This window comes from Artemia franciscana, chromosome 8 (genome assembly GCF_032884065.1).
Source record: "Artemia franciscana chromosome 8, ASM3288406v1, whole genome shotgun sequence".
Lineage (NCBI taxonomy): Eukaryota > Metazoa > Arthropoda > Branchiopoda > Anostraca > Artemiidae > Artemia > Artemia franciscana.
In genome coordinates this window covers 37,793,284-37,819,055 of record NC_088870.1, presented here as the reverse complement: position 1 = coordinate 37,819,055, position 25,772 = coordinate 37,793,284, and the positions used below count along the sequence as shown (strand labels likewise).

Here is a 25,772-nt window from a genome sequence, read left to right as displayed (position 1 = left end):
TTTTTATGGTCACGTTGCAGAAAATATCATATTCAAAATCCTTTTTTTATGTACAAAAAAAAGTCAGAGGTATTGACTACAAAATTTGTATATATATATATATATATATATATATATATATATATATATATATATATATATATATATATATATATATATATATATATATATATATATATATATATATATATATATTAATTTATTTTTTTTTAATATCATGAATTTGTGACAGAACTAGGAGCTCTGTACAGGGTAGCACAAGGATCATATAATCACACATGGTTACTATGATTATTGAACATACCGTACGGTGTAACTTACCGTACTACTCTGCAAAGCAAGGGTTTCACTGTTGCAAGAACTATAACTGAAAAGAAATATGTTTTTGATTTTTCCTTTTCTTTATTTGTTTTCTTTTATTTTCTTTATCTAGCTTTGACAATCATAGGCCTTGTTTTTACCAGTGTTTTAAAAAGGGGAGAGCTGGGGCAAAGAAGGCTATTCCTTTTTTTTATAACTAGGGACTTGCTTTTTGGTTTTAGTTAAAAAAAATAATGTATCTGTTTTCAATAGTTAGTTTTAAATTTTATGGTTTAAACCCTTAAAGGTATATAATCAAGTGTTTTTGCTGTCTTAAACTTATGAATGTAACTCTGGTTAGCTTATTACTGTGTTATTATTACTGTGATCAGTGGGTTGTGGCTCCGAAGTGTAGAGATGTAAACTCGAAATTTCTCCTTGGTTTGGGAATCGTGAAACGGGGCTGGGAACTTCCAGTGAAGTTTGTAAAATTTCCAGTAGTTTTCCAAAAAAAAAAACTGTTTTTTTCCTCATGTTGAAATATGGTTCCAAAATAGAATAATCCTTGCTGGGAATGTAAACTTTTTCATTAGAACTTTATGTGGTAATATTGTATAACATTAAATTATCTCTCCGATAGCTGGAAAACAAAATTTTGCATATCTTCTAGTTTTTTTTTTTTTAGAAATAACCCTCGAAAAAGTCAAATTCGAATGACAATTCAAATTTTTGGGTTGTTTTCTGAAATTTTTGATTTGATGCCTCTTGTATTTTAAATGAAAATATTATGAAACGTACACCATATGACATGAACTTTTTTATATATGAAATTGCTTAGTTCACTTAGAAGCAATTTCCAAAATTGTCACCATATCAAATTTGACGTTTTTTTCTAATGACTTTTTCTATTTTGAAATTTTGATTTTGTGAATTCCCTACATTTTGCCTAATTAAATGTCTAAGCTCCGAAGCTAATTTTTTTTTAATCCAAAATGAATACTGAGTGCTGATACTGATACTGAATACTGATACTGATAGTGATACTGAAAGTTCTGATACTGATACTGAAAGCTCTGAATACTGATAGAACAGCTTTGGGTCTCTCCGAAAACCTAAGCAAACTTTTCTTATCCTTCTTATCTATAAAATTATAAAATTTCATCCTTCTTATCCTTCTTATCTTATCTTCTTATTTTCTTATCCTTCTTAAATTTTGGGAAAATAATACTATAAGCACAGAAGTTCTTATTTTTTCTAAAATTTCAGATTTTGATTTTAATTATATTTTATACGTTTATTGCCAAAAAAAGAAGCAAGACAACATGCACTCTTCTACGTTTCAAAATGAACTATGCACTAAAAAGAATTAAATTCTACACAATGAACCGACTCAATGATGTTTATTAACCGCAGTCTAAAAATGAAAGTCTAAAAATAATTCAACGTGGATAAAAATAAAAAGGTAAAAAAAAAAAAAAATAAAAAAGCTAAAAATAAAAAGTAAAAACAAAACAATATGGATACTGGGTCGGACGATTACTTTGTACACACGGAACTCGCTTCAGAAGTTCTCTAATTACACGGTTATCTTGCAAATAATAACTTGTAATAACCATAGTACATCTACAAACGTGATATAGGAGCATACAATTTATTTTTCGTTAAATATAGTTGCATGTGCTGTTCTACAAGTTGTTATTATTAGTAGTAGTATATGTGACTTATTATTAGTAGTAGTAGTATAAAAAAGATCGTAGTATAAAAAGTATAAAAAGAATAGTAGTATAAAAAGATAGTATAAAAGATATAAATAATTGAAATAAGCATTACTGCTTTTGTGCTATACTTTTTATGGCACTTGGTAATTACCAAGTGCCATATAGCAATCGCAATTTCTGTCCATTCATCCGTCTGTCCGTCCCGGTTTTCCTAGTTCGGGCACTTCCAGATAAGTTAGGACGATGAAAGTTGGAAGGCGTATCAGGGACCAGACCAAATTAAATTAGAAATAGTCACTTCCCCGATTTGACCATCTGAGGGGGAGAGCGAACGAACGAGACAGTTGAGAAGAATTTTATTTCCGATAAAAAAAAGATTGTTCTTCTTAACTGTGGTTGCTGGTCTAGTGGTTCGATTCTCGCTTAAGGGGCGAGAGATCTCAGGTTCGAATCACTACCCCAATTTTTACATGAATAAGTTCCGAAACTAGGTACGTGATCAATATAGCGATCGCTGAAAATTGGCAGGCGCATCAGGGACTGGACCACATTAAATTAGAAATAGTCACTTCTTCTATTCGACCATCTGGGGGGGGGGAGGGGTGGAAGGACGGTTAATTCAGAAAAATTAGAAAAAATAAGGTATTTTTAACTTACGAACGGGCTATAGGATCTTAATGAAATCTGATTTTTAGTAGGACCTCGTGTCTCAGGGCTGTTATTTTAAATTCCGATCGGATCCGGTGCATTGGGGGGAGTTGGAGGGAGAAACTGTAAATCTTGGAAAACACTTAGAATGGAGGGATCGGAATGGAACTTGGTGGGACAAACGTTACAATACCGACTAAGAAGAGACTATAGGAACACTGTATTTGCAAGTTTATCTTTGTGATAATTGCCAATAAACAAAGAACAGCAAAATCCGACCTCGTCACAAGTGCCATATGAGCTCTTGGCTCTTCTAACCTCGTCACAAGTGCCATATGAGCTGTTGGATCTTGTTTTCTCTAATGAGTTTATTTTTAAGTTATTGAGAGATAGTTATAATTAATGATTATAATCAATAATTAGGGTTTGTGCAGCAATCCAGACGGGCCTGGGGACCTGAGGTCTAGTTCTACATGCTGATGTATTGTAGGTTTTTGTGAGTATTTTCACTTTTGAGGTTTTTTTACCTATATGAGTATTTTTATTTTTGTTTAAATTTTACAGAAGGGTTTAACTGTGACAGAAATTATTCAATTTAAATTGCTATTAACCTGAAACTGAGAAAATTCGTCGAAGAAATCTTTTCGCTGAAAAACTATCTGATTTGTGTACTTAACATCAAAATGAAGAAAAAAATATGTTATTAATATTTTTTTTACACCTTGGGTGCATCTCTTAAGGTTAGAAAGATGGCTCTTTTGGATCATTATTCACTTGTTGCGTTCGAAGATACACATAAGAGTAATGAGTAGGCTACATTAGAAGTTCTGCAAACCCTATTTTGGAGCTTTATGATTACGGGCCACCACCTGATGGACTGGTATATGATATTAAATCTGTTGCTGCTACTATTTTCAGATTGAGAACAGGTGATGCCAAAACCCGTTCAGTTCTACATAAATGGGTAGAGTTAGCTCTCCTTACTGATATTAGTGATATTTATATTGACATTAATATTATAATATGAATATTAACCTGCACATCACGGCTTCAAGCGCTGCTCTCTAGCGTCAAACAAAAAGCAGAAGGTTTTGGACTCAATATCAACACCAGTAAAGCCAAAGGCATGGCAACTAGTGGTTCATCTATGAACATCAGATGTGGTAATAACGACGTGGAGCAAATGGTCCATTTCAAATATCTTGGCAGCACCATTGAGAACACGGGATCCGCAGCCAAAGAAGTCATCGCCCGAATTGGACAGGCTAGAAGCACCTTCAACAGACTCAAAAAAGTTTGGAGATCGAGTACCTTCTCTCTCCGGCTTAAGCTCCGCCTGTTCAACGGCAACGTCCTGCCCGTCCTCCTCTATGCATCTGAAACATGGCATCTAAACCAAGAACAAGAGAGGAAAATTCAGTCGTTTGAAAACATGTGCCTACGTAGACTTCTCGGCATCCATTGGGCTCAGAAGGTAACGAACGAGCACATTAGAAACATCACAGGTCAACCATCCCTCATCGAGACCATACAGCACAGGTGGAGCTACCTCGTACATTTACTGCGCATGGACGATTCCAGAATTCCCAAGTCTACTTTTTTCTGGTTACCTGAAGGCACCCGCCACAGAGGAAGATCCAAAAATACACTCCGTCGTGCCTACAACAACGACCTGTGGCACCTTCACGCCTCAACACAGCCAGAGTGGGAAGACATAGTCGCAGCCGTAAGTTTCAGAGACGACTGGAGACTCTTCTTGGACGTCCTGGGCGCCTCTGGTGGCACAGGAGTATCTAAGGTCTAAGGTCTAATGAATTACTGATATTATTACTGATATTACTGATATTGATAGTGATATTAGTAATGAGTATGATGATGTTAGCCATATCTTAATGAAATATAGGAAATATGATGTACAAAGAAATGTATTTAGAAGCTTAATTTTAAAGTATTTTGGTGTATTTACAATGAGAGCAATCCTAAGTCATGCAAAGTCCCCTGAGTGGGCCCGTAGAAAGGCTATATTCTTATTGACTAAGTATATAAAAAATGTAATCTGCATAACGCTCTATAATTTTGGTGTCTTTATTGTATATATGTATGATTTTTTTTTATTTATATGATTTTTTTATTATTATTATTATTATATATATTTTAGTTTTTTTATTTTTTATTTTATGTATTTCTAGGTATACTATGTGACCATAGCAGGATGTGATATGCACAATAGTGTCAGTTATTTAAGCAAGAACACTCTTTAAAACTTCTTAATACGACCCCTTGATATTTTAAGTGTTGACGTGGCCTGTGCCAAATATATATATAAATAGCCAAATATATATTACCAAATATATATAATATATATAATTGTGCCAAATATATATATAAATATATATATAAAATATATATAAATATATATATATATATATTTATATATATATAAATAGCTATATTATATATATAATATACATAAATATATATATTATATATAAATATATTTTTATATATATATATATATAAATATATATATATATATATATATATATATATAGATATTCAAAGCGGCGTGGCTCCGCTTAGAGCCCAAGATTTAGTAGAGGATCGCACGTATATGAGCAGTTGATTCGCTCAAACGTCACCTAAATAACAGCAACAACAAGATACACATTTGCATCTTAAAAAGTAATGAAAACCAACCCTGTTTGAGGCAAAATAAATCTAGTATTTCTTGCTAAAAGCTACCCAATATATTTTTGTTTAACTATCAAAATGAAACATAAATAAATGTTATTATTGCGACTTCATCTACTATCTCGTGTTTACACTCATTTGAAAGTTAGGAAAGTGTCTTCTATTCAGCATTTATCGCTAAAATACCCAATAGATTTGATTTAAACACAAAATGAAACTAAAAAATATATTACTGTTGTGATTTTACATCGCATGGGGTATTTAAATTTATTTGAAAGTGAAAAAATACCTCTAGTTTTTTTATTTACTGTTTGCATTCGAAGAGACATGTGTGCTTCTTAGAAAGTAGTAGAAACAGCCTGGTTTGATACAAAATAAATTCAGCATTTCTTGCACCACCCAACGTGATTTTATCTAAATATCAAAATGAAACTAAAAAAAAGGCGTAATTAACGTGATTTCGATACCCTAGGGTATATTTCAGTCATTTGTGATTGTGTAAAAGATGCCTCTGGGGGACCTACACTGGTCGTGTTCGAAGAAGGATATTTACTTCATAAGAGATCATGAAAACCAGCCATGGCTGAGAGAAGAAAATGTCCGCCCTTCTTGCCAAAAAAAAAAACTAATCAATAAACCCAATTACAAGCTGCTTACCAACTTACCCAAATTTTTAGCAATACTGGTGCCTTTATGCACAAAGCACAAATACGAAAATTTGTAATCACTACTATTTACTTTAGTATACACGATTAGCTTTTGCTAAAAAAAAAAAAAAACGCTTGTGGCTCCTTACGATTTATCTTATTTTTAGTCCCGGGACATTGATCGAAAGAATAAATCAGCAGTGAGAGAAGGAAACTTCTATTTCTTCCTTGAATCGGGAATCGCCTTGTTCTGTTCCTTTGTTATTAACGTTTTTGTTGTATCAGTTTTTGCTGCTGGACTATATCAGAAAACAAACGCTGATATTGTGAGTATTTTCTTTTATACTTTTGCTATGTTTTCTTGTCGTGCTGTATTTCGCAGTATTTTTATTTAGTATTTTAATTCTATCGCTTTTTTTATTACCTCTCTCATTTTTTGTATTTATTTCTATAATTTTGTTATTTTCTTACTATTTCCTATACATTTATACTGCTTACTAAATTTAAGTTGAATTTCTTATTTTTTTAAATTCTAATATTTTACTTTTCTTTTTCCGTATACAAAACTGAAAATTTATCTTTTCTTAACTAATCTTGATTATATGTAGTGTCTTATTTTTTTGTATTGATTCTTTCCATATAAGACTCTGCAAACCAAGTGTTACCAATTCAATATATAGGTTTTATGAGTACCGCCAGAAAATGTTTCAGGGAGGGGACGCAAGTGCTACCAGGAGCCTTGTCTTTTACTAAGATTTAATTGGGTATATTTCTCATTTTTCTTATTTTATACATTTTTCTAATGTCTTCATATCCCTGAGCGGGGTTGTTGCCCTCTCCCCCTGTTAACATCAATGATTGGAGTATATTTGCTTCTGTTGACCAACTATAATCCATTACTTACTGAATATGTAACGTTCTTTAAATGATTTTGTAAAGCCATTTTCCTACATAATTTGTATTGTCTTATATCATCATATGTGTTTATTGTCCTCTTGTTATTTCAGGCCTGTGAATTTTATCTTTTTGACTAACAGGAGCTTTATCTGAAGAGAATTAGAACGGCTAGAAAAAATTTTCATACCAAATGACGTTTATGTGGAATTCTTACGAATATAAAGGATTTTTATGAAAGGACATTGGGCGCAGTGAGATGTTAAAATAGAATAGCTGAGACCTAGGATTTTTTTTTACCATGTTGAAAAAAGTTCGAAGAAATGGTATATAAGTCTGCGAACCAAGATTAGAATACTAGAAGCTACAGTGATGACAGTGGTCAAGTTTGGCTCTGAACCGTGGGTGCTCCGAAAAGCGGAGGAGGATTTGCTAGAAATTTTCCAGAGAAATTGCCTACAGAATGTTTTGGGTACCCGTTTGCTGACCGTATCTCAAACAAGAAGCTGTAAGAACATTTGCTCAAGATCCGCTTTCTAGGGGTATAATGAGAGAAAGGTTGAAATGACTAGGACATTTTTTGTGGATGAAGGTTGACAGATTGCCAAAGAACGTCCTTGTTTGCTAACCATATAGGACCAACCGAAAAGAAGGTCGTCCCAAATGTGATGGAAGGTTGTAGTAGGGAAAGTTTTAAGGGAAATGGGACCTTCTTGGGAGGTTGTAAAGAGGTTTGCTTTGAATAGATTGGGATGGAGGTGGGGCATGCGTAGTTGTGTTGGCCTCAGGCGGCTTGATGCTGCAGTGAGTTGTTGGTAGTAGTAGCAATAAAGGAATTGTTTGTTAAAATTGAAATAATCAGATAAATGAAAAGAAGCAAGTTTTGGTTATAAACAGTCATGTCACGCATATAATATGCATATAAAACAAATGCCCGATTATGAATCTTTGAAATTAAGACGCCGAACAAAAATCTTTGAGGTGCATGACAGGGTTGGGACTCCTAACTTGGGAGTGACCTCACTCCCCTACCCTCTTGGTGTATGCGTTTCGTAGTGAACAATGCCTATATTTAAAGTTTCAAAATACAATTTGGCCTGCATAGCCACACCACAATATCTTTCAGTACAGTCATGAAATAAGTTATGATGCAAGCATTGGGCGGGCTGTTTCAGTAGTTGCTGAAGAGTTAAAAAATCATGGCCGGTGCAATAACGTTAATTTAGTAAAGAGAAACATGTGTCTGATGTATCTGCCTTTTCCAGTGTGTTATCGTGTTGTGCAGATAGCCTTGACAAGGTTGAGGAAGGACTTATTTGATCAAAAATCAGCTTAGCTTTAGTAACTTTTTTAAGGATCAAAATCCCTGAGAGGGCAGCCTGATACATTTTTGACACCCATATCCCATCGGGCGCTCTTCCCCATCCCAACCTATATAGGATCGAATAAAGATTTCAAGATAGCTATTTATCATAACGGTTGAAAGGTAAAGTAAAATTGGGGGTAACATGATAAGTGCTGCAGCAGCAGCAAGGGGCACAAGCTATGCAAGTAACCCAGGTAAAGTTGAAGCTTCGTTGCTACGTTTAAATAAATAATATGGAGTTTTTACGCATAGCTGAAATCAAAGTTATTCAAGGACCTCCAATCCTCATGGTTGAAGAGTGTTAAGTAAGGATCTTGTTCTAAGCAAGTCCTTTTTACCAAAACGGCAAAGTTGGCTTACATGTGATTGTTTTGTGGAACCGGTGCCCTAACATAGCCCTAAATAATTTAGAATTCTAAATGAACCTTAAATCAAACTTAATCGTATTGACAAGTTTGTTTTTGCTTCTTTTGTTTTATTCTTTTGCTTTATTCTTTGCTTTTATTTGTTTTATTATTTTACTTTATTTCTTCTTTTGCTTTATTTGCTTCTTTTCAATATACATCACTATTGACATCGTTACTCAAAAGAGAAGAAGGGGATTAATTGTTTGACTTTATGTTTGTTACTTTGCAGTACTCATTGTACAGGGATTAGACAATAGGGAATACGATCATGATTATAACTATTTTCTGTCATTCTTGCAAATTCCGAAGATTAATGGTTTCATTTTGACAGATCAAATTATGCAACGATTCTGGTGGCGCTATAAATGAGGATGATGTCCAAGATGCTTTCGGAAATGGGTTGGTAAGTAGAAATATAGCTTATTCTATTCAGATCAGAAAGTTTCAAATTCTATAGCTATCAAATAACGCTTTTTTAAACGATCTCCGTGTGTCGTATATGTGGGTAGAATGTACCTTATTTGGATAGATAAATCTTAGAACACAACGAACTAGAGGGGGTACGAAATCATCTCAATCACCTGCCCAGGCCACACCATAGTCACATCTGTTGATACAAGCCAAGATTTATTAAATTTACGTTTTACATTGATTTTAGGGTCAAACTTGTACTATAGAAGTAGAAAATTAAAATTCCAAGAAATTCATTTGAATTGCTTGTATCAACACTAATGTGCTCCTAATTACTGCCTATTAAGACTATATATTTTCCTAGTTTCATCATGCGTTAAAAAAACTGCTTTTCTAATATATCATCTAATTAAAAATTTAAAATTTAAAAAATATTCTAAAAAGTATTCCTCAATTCTTCAGTCTGATTAGTAAATCCTAATATTATATCTGAAAGTTAAACATAGCTCAACTCAATAAACTACTAACAGGATACATTATTGGCGTTGTACTCAGGTTCTAATTCTATCCACATGTGTGACAGTATTGCGGCTGGGGCATTTTTCTATCTTTTTAGACTGCTGAAGTCAAACAATATAAGTTATTTGGTCTAAACACTGCAGCCCCCCTCCCCCCACAAGAAAAAAAACAAAACAAAAATAATCAGTCTCCCCGTAACGCCCTTGAAATGAATAATAATTTCAGCATAGTCAATGGATGATTTACAATGAATACAATTCAAAAATATATTTGAAAGAGATTGTTAAAAAACGTATAAAAAATATTCAATGAATAATAATAAATAAAAGGATTTCCTTTCATAATTTGAAAAACGGTCAGAAATTAAATGAAAAAAACAAGTTTTTCGACTGAAAGTAAGGAGTAACATTAAAAGTAACAGAAATTATTCCGTATATGACAAGGGCTACTGCTTCCTCATTCTCCGCTCTTTACGCTAAAGTTTGAATTTATGTCACGATTCTTTAAGGAAAACTGATCACACATTATTAATTTAAGAATCGAAAATTGTCTGTTTTATCAGTAGATCCTAGTCATTCCGTTAAATATTGTTGTATACTGAGTAATTTCCCAGCTTTTTTATTTTTGCATTTGTATATACGTGTGAGTGATTAGTCCTTGATTAGCATATAAAAGATATGTTTTGTATAATTTTTTAATTTTTTTGATATGCTACGACTCATCATCTTTTAAATTTTGACCCCCTCTCTCTCAGGGAGATTAGGGTGTGTGTCATAGTAAGTCAACTTGCATTATTGGGTAATGAGGGAAATAAGCACAGTCAGATATATTCTATTTTTGAAACTGCCAAGGGCAGTGATTAATTGAATTCATGAATTGGAAACCAACAAAGCTATATATATCTTCAAAAAAAATTTAATTAGGGAAAATCAAATATATATATATATATATATATATATATATATATATATATATATATATATCTTAAAAAATAATCAAGATAAAACCTTCCATATGCAGTTATGCAGTTTTTGATAGTAGCAAGTGCCAAGGTAAAAAATGAAAATAATTTGAGTGAAAATCTACAAAATATTAGCTAATTACATGTGACATCAAACAGCTTAAGAAGGTTTTCTTTGAATGCGTAGTTTTTCTTTCGGGATCAGGAAATAGTTATCGTTTTTACGGACTAAAAAAGCTCTCAAATTTAGCTAATTAGTTTTGCTAATTGAATTTTTGCGGTTCAAAATGGCAGCAGTGACGAAAATGAAGTAGGCTACCATTTTAGAAACTTTGTAGCATTGAAACAAGTAAAGGAAATTCTTGGAAAATTATAGTTTTCAGGTATGAATAGACCTAAGATAGGGACAGGACAAAGTGTTTGGGTAACTATAAGATTGGAGACTGGCGCTAGCGTCAGTAAAAGACTATCGATGCCATCTAGAGTTTAGCGACGCTTGGTATTTTGAACAATGTAATAATAAGAATAATTAACATAATTGGGGTGGTAATGAGTATTTAATTTCAGTTCCTGACAGGAAAATGATTAAAGTGCTTGACAAAATTCCGAATGTCGCCATATGGTAGGTGACGTTAACAGTCTTTTTTCTGTTGACACTAGCGCCTGTTTCTGCTTTTCAAAGTTATCCATACTCTTTGGGAACAAGGGGCTAAAAACGTCGATGTCCTTGGCACTAAGTTGATTTTAAATATCCAACTTTCATCCAAAAACCTTATGATCACGATTCTCCACTTCTTTCAAATAATAAGGGTGCCATGGCTCCCATTTCAAATTTTATTCCTTCCTCTTCGTATTTTTACTAGATATAGATGTATCGAACCAATATTCTGCTGAAAGCTGGGGAATAGCTCAATCGAATGGAAATTACTGTTTTCATTCGAGCAAAGTACTAATTTCTATTACATTTTTGTTATGCTTTAAAACGATGATTTTGCACTAAAGAAGCGAGAGTGGCATTGGTAATTCTGAAATTGATTTTTTGACTGTAATAATAATAATAATAATAATGATAATAATAATAATTTTATAATTAAGCTGATTATAATATTAATTGCCATTATAAACATAATATTAATTATAATATTATGATTATAAAATAATAATAATAATGTTAACTTTTCTTCCCTCCTGTTTGGCTTCCCTGAATGCTTTTTTAAAGGACGAAACAGATAGGACCAGGGCAAAGTACTATTTTCTACTATATTTTTTATTCTACGAAACGACAATTTTGGACTAAAGAAGTGAAACTGGCATCCGGAATTCTGAAATTGATTTTTTGATTTTAATTATAATCAAAAATATTATTATGGTTATTATGATAATAACTGTAATATTATTGTGATTATACTATTATTTACTATTATAAATATAAAGTTAATGTTATAAAATGAACTATTGTAAAATTTCGTTTTTTACCTATTATTTTAAATAATTGGTGTAAATAAAAAGAAACCAATAATCATCAAAAGGCACAGAAAGCATCAAAAACACAAAATCATGAAAACCACAAAATCACTACTTAAAGATGTATCATATGCATCATTTGATAATTTAGAACCTACCGTTTGAAACCAAGTGTTGTTCGGAATAAAACTCGGATCTTTTTTAAATATTTGATAAACTATAATGTAGCGTCTTATTTACAATAGAATTTAAAAATACGTTGACTTAGGTTTTATTTCACTGGTTTCTTATGTCTTTTCGTATAGAACATATCCCCATCGAAATCTAGTTTACATGTTCGATTTTAACTATTGTGCGTGGGACTGGAGTGAATTTGAATCGAATTAAGAAATTTGTTACTGAAAGTCAAAGTCAATATTTAGAATTGCTAAAGAACGTGTTAAAAAAAGGCAACAAAAACGCATGTTTTTTTAGCTATCCTTTTGACTATGTTTGTTGCTTTAACTATCTTTAAGAAGTAATTATAATTTTAAGCTTGAAATTACAAATTTGAACTATTTCTTTAGCTCCCAGAAGATTATGTTGATGCCAGTATATACAGTGGGGGTATTTATCTTGGATGCAAGTATGGATATGTGGCAACTATTATCTGGGGCATCGGCATTCTAGCCGCTGGTCAATCAAGTACAATGACTGGTACATATGCTGGACAGTTTGTTATGGAGGTATTTATCCATTTTTTTGTAATATCACAGACTAACTGTTAACTCAGACATTTTGTATCAAAAATCATAAAAGGGTTGTCTATTCCTGGTGTGAAACAAAAGTATAAGTCCCAGAATAATTGGAAAAATTTTTGGCTGAAAATTGAATGATGTGTTATTTGTTGGCTCGTTTTTTTTACAGTCAAAACACACTATGTAAACTCTTCATGGTTTTGGGTTTTGGAAAGCTTCCAGGCCTACATTTGTCCTATAAGATTACTTTAAGAAAAAAAAAATACACCACGGAAGAAAGTGCTAAAAACTGTACTACTAGATAAATGGGGAAGTGAAAGCCAATTCAGTAACGGAAGGAGATCTTAGTTTAAGCTGCTTCTTATTTGTTCTCTTTCTTCTTCTTCTAATTCTTCTAACTTCTTCTCGGTTCTTCTTCTACTTCGTCTGACTTCTTTTCGGTTCTTCTTCTTCTACTACTTATTCTAGGTTCTTCTTCTTCTGCTACTTCTTCAAGCATCTTCTTCTAGGTTCTTCTTCTTCTTCTACTACTTCTTCTAACCTCTTCTAGGTTCTTCATCTCCTTCTATTTCTTCTAACTTCTAGGCTCTATAAGGAGATTTTCCTTTATGCTGCTGCTCACACTTGGCATTTTCGATGCTGTCAAGGCACCGCTTATGATAAAAATCGATAAATAATTGAAAATTGATAGCTTATGACGAAAATTGATGACATTGATGAAAAGTACCGTAAAATCGGCTGCTGGAAATTTTTCTATCTTAAAGTTTAAGCGTTCTCTTTGAACCAAACGTACGTTTCTAGGCTTTATTTCAAGAAGCGAAAAATACAAATGCTTTTTTTTAAGAAAAATATCGTCCTTAGAAAAAAACAAAGCAACAAAAACAAGCGAGTCTCTAAAATTTTGAGAATTTCACTTTTATGTGCCGTTTAAGGTTAAATTAATTAAGTATGTTGAAGTATGTTTCGGAAGCTTTTTCTATTGTCCTTGATAATTGAATTATTATTGTGGACAGTTTAAATGTTATGGAATTTTCTATTAGCAACTTTTTAAATCAAAAATTTAAAAAAAAAACGTTCAACAATATTTAAAATTGTTTTGATATCTCTTTCCCTAATGTAAAAATAGAAAAAAAGTAATAATATGATCAAAATTTTTAGTTCAAGCTGATTCATTACCGACCATCCTCTTTTTTCCTCGAAAAAAAAGAAAAATTTTCGAATTTTGCAAAAGATGCCTACTTTTTTTTATGAAGGATGAGTCCAAGGGGTCTAGAACGATTTTGTGAATTTTGCAGAAGATAGCTAAAGAACGCATACTTTTTTTTATGAAGGATGAGTCCAAGGGGTCTAGAACGATTTTGTGAATTTTGCAGAAGATAGCTAAAGAACGCATACTTTTTTTTATGAAGGATGAGTCCAAGGGGTCTAGAAGGATTTTGTGAATTTTGCAGAAGATAGCTAAAGAACGCATACTTTTTTTTATGAAGGATGAGTCCAAGGGGTCTAGAACGATTTTGTGAATTTTGCAGAAGATAGCTAAAGAACGCATACTTTTTTTTATGAAGGATGAGTCCAAGGGGTCTAGAACGATTTTGTGAATTTTGCAGAAGATAGCTAAAGAATGCATACTTTTTTGTATGAAGGATGAGTCCAAGGGGTCTAGAACGATTTTGTGAATTTTGCAGAAGATAGCTAAAGAATGCATACTTTTTTGTATGAAGGATGAGTCCAAGGGGTCTATAACGTTTTGCGAATTTTGTATAGGCTAGCAAAAGAATGCCTACTTTTTTCTATGAAGGATGAGTCCAGTGCAGTAATAACAGTGAGTGATAAGGATAGTTCACTGTAACGATAACAATAACAGTGAGTAATAAGGACATTTTTGCAGTGAGTAATAAGGACAGTTCTAATTTGCAAACAAGTTCAAACTAATTTTAACACGTATCTGTTTATTAATGAGTAGCATTTTATCTATATTTTTTCTTTTCTCTTTTGGGAGGAGGGTTGTTTTGATATTCCTGTTGTTTTCGTCTTGTATCTGTATTATATTGATATTATGTTTTATTGTGTTTTTTTTCCTTGCTGGTTCTCGTGTCGTTTCTGAGGTGTTTTTTTTTTCTTGGTTCAGGTAAACTGTAATATATTTAATGTGACGAATAACGTTGAGATGACCTTGACATTCATGTGACACGTTATTATGCATATATGTATTGGTTCAGATAAACTGTATTTTATTGAATGTGACGTACATGACTTTGGTATGCGCTATTTCATGTGACACGTGACTTGGAAAGGTTTTGCAGAATCTTCAATCTTTCTTTATTTATCTTATTTTTTTTTTAATTAAGTCGATGAGTGATCTATTCAAGTAAAATATTAATATAGTAATTATAATAAATCGTAATTACTTATAATTTCTTGTATTATCATTGCTAGTATTCTTGAATTATACTTAATGTTTGAAATAATTAATATTTATAACAATAAATAGTTAGTACGGTATTGTCATTAATCATAAAATTAATGATAAACTCGTAATGCTACGCTTGTGATGCAGCAATATATTCACGAGAATTGTGATTTCGTATGAATCACATTGTTTAGAAGGCTTTGGGTAACAACACAAACACAACTCTTGTCGCTCCAATCCGCCAGGGATGTGGAATAAAAACGCTACAATAACTTGAAGAATAAAAGAATATGAAGGAAAGAAGACTAAAATAAAAAACATGACATTGCTAATCATGTAAAAGATGAAAAGTAACTACTTATAAAACCAGGGAAGGGTCTGCAAGAAGGAAAATAAATAGACAATAATACTTACAATAACTTGAAGAATAAAAGAATATGAAGAAAAGAAAACTAAAACGGAAAACATGACATTACTAATCATGTAATAGATGAAAAGCAACTACTTATAAAATCAGGGAAGGGTCTGTAAAAAGGAAAATTAATAAAATCCTGTGATGTAGCGTAAAAATGGTAAAGCCAGGGACTAGCTTCCAGCCTTATGAGAACTGGTGCTGTAGCTAGCTGTGTTACTCAAATTGCCCACATTCGGTATAGTGAACCCGCATAAGGAGTGTCATTCCGGCAAATGTTCTGGCGTCGCTTAGTAAGTCTTCATCCATTGCCAAGCCCTTTCATCACCATCATCTCTCTCTTTCCATCTTTCTTTTTTGTTCTCGTGTATTTGCCTTTTAAGTCTTTGTTTTCCATTCCTATAGTTTTTGAGTCTGCAGTGGCCCTGTTGGAAATGAGTCGGAAATGACTCATTTCCAATGAGCCATGACTTATTTCCAATGAGGAAATGACTCAGGAAATGAGTCGGTTCTATTAACTTGTTTGATTGCAGGTAAGGTTTTACGTAAGGGTAAGTATATAGGTAAGGTATATTTGCACACCCTACTGCATATTTTCAACACTTGATTGACTCAAAATTCCATTCTAGTGACTGATTCTACTCTATCTTTTCCAGTTTCAGTTTAGAACCAAGAGTCCCTGTTTCAACCTCTTTTGAGTTTCTTGGTACTGATACTTTCTTGATACTAGTGCTCTGTTAATAGAAAATTCGAGATTAAATGCACAGCAAAGTAGAAAATATTGAAGTTATTTAATTTGGTTTTCACTTGATTAACAATACTGTTCCATCTTCTAAGTTTTTCTGCGTTTTCCTTGTTAACATCAGCAGGGCCGTTACTAAGGTTGGTGGCGCCTGGGACGAAATCATTTACGGCGCCCTCTCTTGACTCAAATATAATCGAAAAAGCCCCAGAATCCACAGCCGCGGTGCCCTTCCCCAGCCACGGTACCTGGGGCATCTTAGCCCCCCCCCCCGATTCTGAACAGCCCCAAACACTAGGTTGTATTTGTATGTTTGTCTAAAGAAGCTCGTATCTAAGTTTGGCTAAAGAATTTGATTTTCAGAATGTCTCCTGGTAATCCATATAATGATTTTTAATTTTGAAGTTGGTAAAACTGATTAAACAGATATTGCAACTATTATGATATATAGCCGCCTGTGAGAAGACATAACATGTACTGACACTAAATTGTCACAATTATAACACTCACATAGCCTTTATTTCAATTATACTGAGAAAAAAAAATATGAAAAACAGTCAAAGAAAAAGAAATAAATAAAACGATCAAGAAACTAATAAACTCATCGAAAAAACAGCAAAGAAAAAAATCGTATAATAACAGCGAATACTACTAATAATAAAAAACACACATTTAGCGAACTATAAATAAATTAAACAATATACATTTATATATTAAATAAATAAAAATAAAACACATTTATTTTCAATTTATCATGTATTAAAGGGTATAAATATAATTTTTGTACGGGTAATATTTTTAGATGTTTATAGGCGGAGAAAACATTTTACCAGTGTATGATTTACCATGGTGCCGGTTGTAAGTCTTTGTCAATTCTAGGGTTTTTTGAATCTACAGTGGCCCCGATGGAAACGAGTTCTGCTGACTCGTTCTATTGCAGTACTGCCAGCTTTGCTTATTGCAATATTTGCTCAGATTAGAGAATTGACAACCTTGAATGACCTACTGAATGCTATTATGAGTTTGCAGCTACCTTTTGCGCTTCTTCCAACTCTAATTTTTACTTGCTCTCCAAAAATTATGGGGGAATTTGTCAATGGGCTGTAAGTACTTTAGCTTTTTCTTTCGTCTTTTGTTTATACTAAGGGTCATCCAAAACTTGTATGTTATGCAAGTGTTCCAACTAACATTTCGCTGTGTACGATTTTTTTCATGATCATTATAACCATCAGACATTTTTGAATTCTTTTTGCGCACGGAAAAAAGCAATATTCGCTAGTATTATAAAGAAATCAACATCTGATTCACTTCTATCACAAATTTATCCAGAGCCGCGTGAAGTGTTTTAGTTATACGTCCTGTACTTGGGTTGCCACTGGCCCAAGAAAAATAATCACTCAACAAATAATCAAAAAATCATGACTATAGAAAAAATCACAAAATCTATTGCTCGTCGTGGGTCGTGGCAATTTTTTTATAGTACTTGGTATTAACCAAGTGACATATAGCAATCGCAAATTCTGTCGATCTGTCTGTAGGTCCCGGTTTTGCTACTTTAGGCCCTTCCAGGTAAGCTATGACGATGAAATTTGGCAGGAGTATCAAGGACCGGACCAGATTAAATTAGAAATAGTCGTTTTCCAGATTTGACCACCTGGGGGGGGAGTGGGGGCCGGTTAATATGGAAAAAATGAAGTATTTTTAACTTACGAACGGTTGATCAGATCTTAATGAAATTTGATATTTAGAAGGTTATCGTGTCTCAAAGCTCTTATTTTAAATCCCGACCGGATCTGGTGAATTTGGGGGGGGGGGGACTGGGGGGAAGAACCGAAAATCATGGAAACGCTTACAGAGTGGAGGAATCGGGATGAAACATGGTGGGTAAAATAAGCAGAAGTCTTAGATATGTGATTGACATAATTGGAACGGATCCGCTCTATCTGGGGGAATTGGGGGGGGGGGGTTAATTCTGAAAAATTGGAAAAAATGACGTATTTTTAACTTACGAAGGAGTGATCGGATCTTCATGAAACTTCGTATTTAGAAGGACCTCGTAACTAAAAACTCTTATTATAAATCTCAACCGGATCCAGCGTCATTGGGGGGGGGGGGGGGGAATCTTAGAAAATATTTAAAGCGGAGAGATCAGTATGAAACTCTATGGGAAGAATAAAAACGAGTCTAAGATACGTGACTGACATAACCGGACCGGATCCGCTCTCTTTGGTGGAGTTGGGGGGGGGGGGTAATTCGGAAAAATGAGGTATTTGTAACTTACAAAAGGGGGATCAGATCTTTATGAAATTTGACATTTAGCAGGATCTTGTGCTTTAAAGCTCTTATTTTAAACTCCGACCAGATCCTGTGACATTGGAGGGGGGGGAGTTGGAGAGGGAAACCGGAATTCTTGGAAAACAGGAAAATTGGGGTATTTTTATCTACGAATAGGTGATCGGATCTTAATGAAACTTGATATATAGAAGGATCTTATGTCTCATATGCTCTATTTTTGACTCGAATTGGATCCGGGGACTTAGGAGGCTGGAGGAGGGAAACAGAAATCTTGAAAACGCTTAGAGTGGAGAGATCGGGATGAAACTTCATGGGAAGAATTAACACAAGTTCTAGATACGTGATTGACATAATTGGAACGGATCCGTTCTCTTTGGAGGAGCTGGGGGGTGTTAATTTGGAAAAATTAATAAAATTGAGGTATTTTTAACTTAAGATCGGGTGACCGGATCTTAATGAAATTTGATATTTGTAAGGAATTCATGAGCTCTTATTTGAAATTCCGACCAGATCTGTTGACATTGGGGGGAGTTGGAGGGGGAAATCAGAAATCTTGGAAAACGCTTAGAGTGGAGGAATCGGGATGAAGCATGGTGGATAGAATAAGCAAATGTCGTAGATACGTGATTGACGTTACCGTACTGGATTCGCTCTCTTTGGGGGAGTTGGGGGGAGGGGCTCAGTGCTTTGGGGAGTTTGGTGCTTCTGGACGTGCTAGGACGATGAAAATTGGTAGGTGTGTCAGGGAGCTGCACAAATTGACTTGATAAAGTCATTTTTCCAGTTTCGACCATCTGTGGGGCTAAAGGGAGAAGAGAAATTAGAAGAAATGAGGTATTTATAACTTACGAGTGGGTGATCAGATCTTAATGAATTTTGATATTTAGAAGGACATCTTGACTCGAGCTCTTATTTTAAATCCCGACCGGCATTAAGCCTCTGATTTTCATTTTAAATCAATCTATTGATTCTTAAATTTTTGTTAGAGCTCATACCATATGAGCCCTTGGCTTTTAGCTCTTAGCTCTTCTGGCCTCGTCACAAGTGCCGTATGAGCTCTTAGCTCTTGTTTTAAGCGAAAACTCGCTTGACGTGTAAACTGTTATATATTATTTAGTTTTTGTTTCTAAAAAGCTGCAATAAGCATAGAAGAAAATCCTATCTGAATATAAAGAAAATAAAATAGCCTATTGCTGCAATTCTCAAATCTATTTTATCTGTGTTGACCTAGAATTATGCAATATTATTTATGTTCGATGGAAAAATTCTAGTCCTACGTTTGTGCTGTAAGATTAGCTAAAGAAAAGAACAAAAAATACGCTGCGGGAAAATTTGCGAAAAGTGTGCTACGAGATAAATGGGAAAGTGAATGAAGAAGCGAAAGAAAAGGAAAGCGAAAGCGAATTTGTCGGTTGAAGGAGAACTTGGTTTGGCTACTTAGGCTCTTGAAGATTTCAATTTACGTTGCTGATTACGCTTGGTATTTTCATGGTATCAACGCCCAGTTTATCACGAAAATTGGCATTCAGTGATGAAATTGATGAAAAGTATCGTGAAATCCGTTGCTGGAAATTTCCCTATTTCGGAGGTTGAATGTTATTTCTTATCTAAACGTCAGTATTTCTAGACCCTATTTTAATTTTGAAAAAAAAAAAAATCACTCAAAAACTCGTATAAAAATCACGATTAGAAAAAAAAATATCTAAATGACGAAACACAATAAAAAAAAAACATACACTCATGCTTCTGCGTTTGAAACTAATATTTCTTCTTAACAAAGGATATGGGTCAGGGAAGTAATAGGGGCTGAGCGGGTTTTTATTTCAAGAAGAGATTAACACTACTTACCTCTCAGCACGAAAGCGATGGTACTTCAGTTAAATATGAATATTTTTAACATTACTTCTTGAAAGATATGTCTACTAGCTGTTTTTTTTTATAGAACAGGCCTGTTTCTCGGGCTATATTTTTGTATACTCAACAGGGCCCGGATGTGTGTGCACACGTACCGTGAGTTACAAAAATTCTCTCAGCAATGGGTTAAATTGCAGTTTGGCGCAGAATACTATCGTGGGAGGATCCTCTGTAGGAGGACAATTGCGGCAGGGCTTAAGATCCAGATCTATGGACAACTGCCTCTGCAAAGGGCTACCTTGACCCTTTTGGGGTTCACAGCATTCGCACGTGATTCTGATTAATATTTTTTGAGTGCTTGACCTGTTTTGGTGGGCGTTTTCGGGTTGAAAAACTTCTTCCTCGCTAATTTATCTACTATGGGTTGCCTCTCCGTAGTAGCATAATATCTGTAGGCATGAATATATAATGAGTCAAGAGGTAATAGGCTTGAGATTGTCTGTGCAGGATTTCGACTGTTGTTGATAGAAGAGCGTCGCCAAGTTCTGATAACCATGTTGTGACCAAGATGACCCCAGGATTGCACGAAGTCTCCATTCATACTGGAGGTCCCAGGGACTTCTTGCTGTCCGGTTTTAATTATGCTTAAGCATTTTGGTGTAGATTTGAGAAAATATGTTGGTCCCCGTCCTGCACTGGTATCTGGGACCATTGCTTTTCCGGAGGCCAAACAAATTTCAATGATTTAAAGAATATGAAAATTAGAACTTGGAATGGTACGACGTTAAAAAATAACCAGCGTTTTGACATTTTGACTGACGAATTCAGACAATTTGAATTGGACTTATTAGCAGTCTTAGAAACTCATATCCCAGGGGCAGGAAGTATGAAATTAGGTGATATAGAATTTATTTACTCAGGTAGGAAGGATTGGGTAAATAGACAGGTAGTAGGGCTGATGATGAATAAAGAAGCTGTTAAGTCTTGTTTAGGCTGGGAAGGTATTAATAATAGAATACTAATCGCTCATTTTATGAATGAAAAGTCTAGAGTATTAATTATAGCAGTATACGCCCCTGTAGAACAGACTGGCGAAGATACTAGTGACTTGGATGAATTTTACTTAGAGTTACAGGAGCAAATAGACAGGGTCCCAGTCAGAAATATGGTGTTTTTTACTAGGAGAATTTTAACGCCTAAGTCGGTAGTAGTAGGGATCAAAGGTATCCTAGGGATCGAAGCCTAGGTAAATTTAGTGTAAGAAAAGAAAACAGCAATGGCTACAGACTGCTGCAATTTTCTAGGTATAACAATCTTGTTTTAACCAATACAATGTACGGACATAAAATGGCCGATAAGTTAACATGGTATTCACATGATCGGAAGACAACAAACCTTATTGATTATATTATTGTAAATCGAAGACTGGCAGGGTTAATACAAAATACTTGAGTGTATAGGAGTGTTTTTATTGATGTTAAAAGTAAATATCACTATCTAGTAGTGTCTACGGTTAATTTAAAGCTGAAATTTCGGAAGGGTAACTACCTCTCGAGAAGTTATGATGTTGATAGACTCAAGGATGAGAATTTGAGAGAAACTTTCCAGGAACAGTTTAATACTTGACTTGAGAGTTTAAAATTTGACAGTTTGGAAGATGGATGGAATAATTTTAGGAAAACAAGTTGCTGATGGTGTCTTAGGGCAGAAAGTTAGGAGCGCAGCTAGGAATATTATTGAAAAAGCTTTATGTTTAATAGAGAAGACAAGGGGCTTGTATAAGAATTATCTGTGTGATAGATCATAGAAATCATGTAGATCATAGAATGTAAACAAAGTGGAGAAAACATTAACATATGAACTAAGGAGGTGTGAGGTGGAGACCATGGATAAAATTGCCGAGGATCTGGAAGATGCAGCTAGATGGTAACAAATATTGTACTGGCATCTTAATAAATTGAGAGGGAGTAGTCAATCCAGACTTGTCACAGTTAAAGATAGGAACGGGACTACAGTTCCTGATAAGGGAAGAGTTAAAGAAAGATGGGCAGACAATTTTGAGAATGTGCTAATCTGAGATGGAGCTGCGGGAAAAGATATGGAGGAAAATGAAAAAGTTCGTGATACCTTGAACGTGAAGGAAAACTTGTTTTGTGAAGAAGAATTAGTGACAGTACTAAAAGGACTAAAAATAATAAGGCTGTAGGTGCAGATAGTGTAGTAAATGAGTTTCTTAAATTTGGTGGCTTTGAGGTTAGAAATAAGTTACTAAAGATTATGGATACGGTTTTTGAAAAAGAGGAAGTAGATAAAAATTTTAGGAAAACCTTAATTAAACCACTGTATTAGAAAGGTGATAAAAATGAGTGTGGTAATTATCAAGGCATTAGTCTGGTCTCTGCAGGCAGCAAATTACTTAGTAATTTGAAACTTTTTAGACTGAAAGATGCTGCAAACAAAGTTTTAAGAGAAGGACAGTGCGGCTTTAGAAAAGTTTCCTGGTTTAGAAAAGGTAGAGGATATTTTGACCAAATTTTTACTCTTAGGTTAATAATTGAGAAGTACCTGAGTTGTCAAACACCTTTGGTTCTCAGTTTTATTGATTATGAGTAAGCATTTGACTTACGTAAGCATTTGACGCTCCTGGAATTAGATTATGCTGATGATTTAAGCATATTAGATGAAAGTGTGAGCAAAATGAATGAATTTTTAGAGGTTTTACGAGTTTAGGGTGCTAAAATAGGCTTGAAAATTAATGTTAAGAAGACTAAGTCACTAAGGCTAGGAATAAGTGAAGATGAACAGGTGACATTAGGTAACGAAAAGATTGATGAGGTTGGGAGGTTCAGTTACCTTGGTAGTATTATTAGTAAAGATGGTGGGAGCAATGAAGATGTTAAAAGTAGAATAGCTAAGGCTCAGGGTGTTTTTTCACAGTTAAAAAAAGTTTGGAAGAATAGAAAGATAAGTCTACAAACCAAGATTAGAATATTGGAAGCTACAGTGATGACAGTGGTCAAATATGGCTCTGAAGCATGAGCACTCCGAAAAGCAGATGAAAATTTACTAGATGTTTTCCAGAGAAATTGCCTACCGACTGTTCTGGGTACCCGGCTGACTGACCGTATTTCAAACAGTAGGTTGTACAAAAAGTGTGGTTCAATCCCGCTTTCTGGGGCTATATTGAAAGAAAGGTTGAGATGGCTAGGCCACGTTCTACGGATGAAGGATGACAGATTACCGAAGATTACCCTTTTTGGCCAACCGTCTGGGGCTACACGGAAAGCAGGTCGTCCTTGTTTGGGTCGGGAGGATGTCATAAATAAAGATTTAAAGGAAATGGGAACTTCCTGGGAGGGTGTAAAGAGGGAGGCTTTAAATAGATTAGGTTGAAGGAGGAGCGTGCGTAGCTGTGTTGGCCTCATGCGGTTTGGTGCTGCAGTGAGTTATTAGTAGTAGTAGTAGTAGTATTTGATCCTGTTGACAGAAGAGCTTTAGCAAAGGTCTTATCCTTGTATGGTATACCAGACAAATATATTAAAGTGATTAGTGCTATGTGCGAGAATAATACTGCTGCGATTAAGGCAAGAAATGAGGTTAGCAGCTGGTTTTGTATTAAATCAGGAGTTAAGCAGGGTTGTGTTTTATCCCCCTTTATAAGGATCGTTTTGATGGGCTTTGTCTTAAGGAGCACAGGAAAGCCAATGGGAGACCACGGAATCAAATGGGGTGGTAAAACTTTCCTTGACTTAGATTATGCTGACGATCTAAGTATCCTAGATGAAATTGTGAGCAAATTGAATGAACTTTTAGAGGTTTTGCGAGTTCAGGGTGGTAGAACATGTTTAAAAATTAATGTTTATAAGACTAAGTCACTAAGACTAGGAATAAGTGAAGATGAAAAGGTGACGCTGGGTAACTAAAAGATTGATCAGGTGGATGGCTTCACTTATCTTGGTAGTATTATTAGTAAAGACGGTGGGAGCAGCGAAGATGTTATAATTAGAATAGCCAAGGCTCAGGGTGTTTTTTCACAGTTAAAAAACTTTGGAAGATAAGTCTGCAAACCAATATTAGAATATTGGAAGCTACCGTGATGAGAATGGTCAAATATGGCTCCGAAGTATGGGCGCTCCGAAAAGCGGATGAAGATTTGCTAGATGTTTTCCAGAGAAATTGGCTACGGATTGCTCTGGGTAGCCGGCTGACTGACCGTATTTTATACCGTAGGCTGTACGAAAAGTCTTGTTCAATCCTGCTTTCTAGGGCTATAATGAGAGAAAGGTTGAGGTAGCTAAGGCACGTTTTGCGGATGAAGGATGACAGATTTTTGAAGATTGTCCCTTTCGGCCAACCGTCTAGGGCTAAACGGAAAGCAGGTCATCCGTGGTTAGGGTAGGAAGATGTCTTAAAGGAAGATCTAAAGGGAACGGGAGTTTCCTGGTAGGGTTTGAAGAAGGAGGCTTTATATAGGCTTTGATGGAGGAGGAGCGTGCGTAGCTGTATTGGCTTCAGGGGCCTTGGTGCTGCGGTGAGTTGTTAGAAGTAGTAGTAGTATATTTTGAAAAAGAACGTATTATCTGAAAACCAAAAATATTATGATGGATAAAAACCATAAAACATCGCGCGAATATAAACGGTAGGCTATCACGCGGAGCTGAACGAACAGAAAACAGTGTTTCTGCTAGCTATAGGAAAATATACTCAGAAGCAGAACTTGCTAAATAATAGCAAAAAAAGAAGAAAAGATTATCTGGTTGCCATGCACTGAACTTCATTAATGCGCTCTGAAAAATTGGAAGTTGATGAGTTATTGCGTCGATCCTTAAAGAATGGTAATTGAGCAAATTAGAATCTGAATCAAAACCTGTGTCGTTTCTGGTAAGTTAACAGATCCTGTCTTCAGATAAAGCGGTTGGTTCCGGTTCATCTAGTGGTCGCTACATGCCAAAGGCTAGCCAAAGAAAAAAAAAGTCCCAACCAGTGGCGGTTCTGGCCTATTGTGCCCTGGGCCAAATCTTGATTACCCCCCCCCCTCCTGTCTCTCACTAAATTTTCAGGCCAAAGTTTAATGAAATTTTCCTTAATTTACAGAATAGTGTTCAATTTATTAGCGGTTTAATAATTTATGTTTTGATCATTTTTAGTTTATTATTCAAATTATTTAACTATTATTAATTATTTAATTATTATTATTTATTTTTTAATTTTATTTTATTAATTAATAAATAATTCCTTAATTATTTTCACGCATTAAATGCACCCTCTACTTTATTCTAATAAAAACCGTTAGATT

The 25,772-nt window shown here is 34.4% G+C and overlaps 1 protein-coding gene across 1 annotated transcript in view; it reads left to right on the top strand.

The window, feature by feature from the left end:
* Positions 1–25,772, top strand: part of LOC136030379 (protein Malvolio-like) — a 71,916-nt gene that overhangs the window by 34,308 nt on the left and 11,836 nt on the right. Inside the window, exons 8-11 of the mRNA XM_065709304.1 lie at positions 6,172–6,330; positions 9,003–9,074; positions 12,593–12,751; positions 17,207–17,430. Coding sequence (XP_065565376.1) covers positions 6,172–6,330; positions 9,003–9,074; positions 12,593–12,751; positions 17,207–17,430 — 614 coding nt within the window. The remainder of the gene's footprint in view (positions 1–6,171; positions 6,331–9,002; positions 9,075–12,592; positions 12,752–17,206; positions 17,431–25,772) is intronic.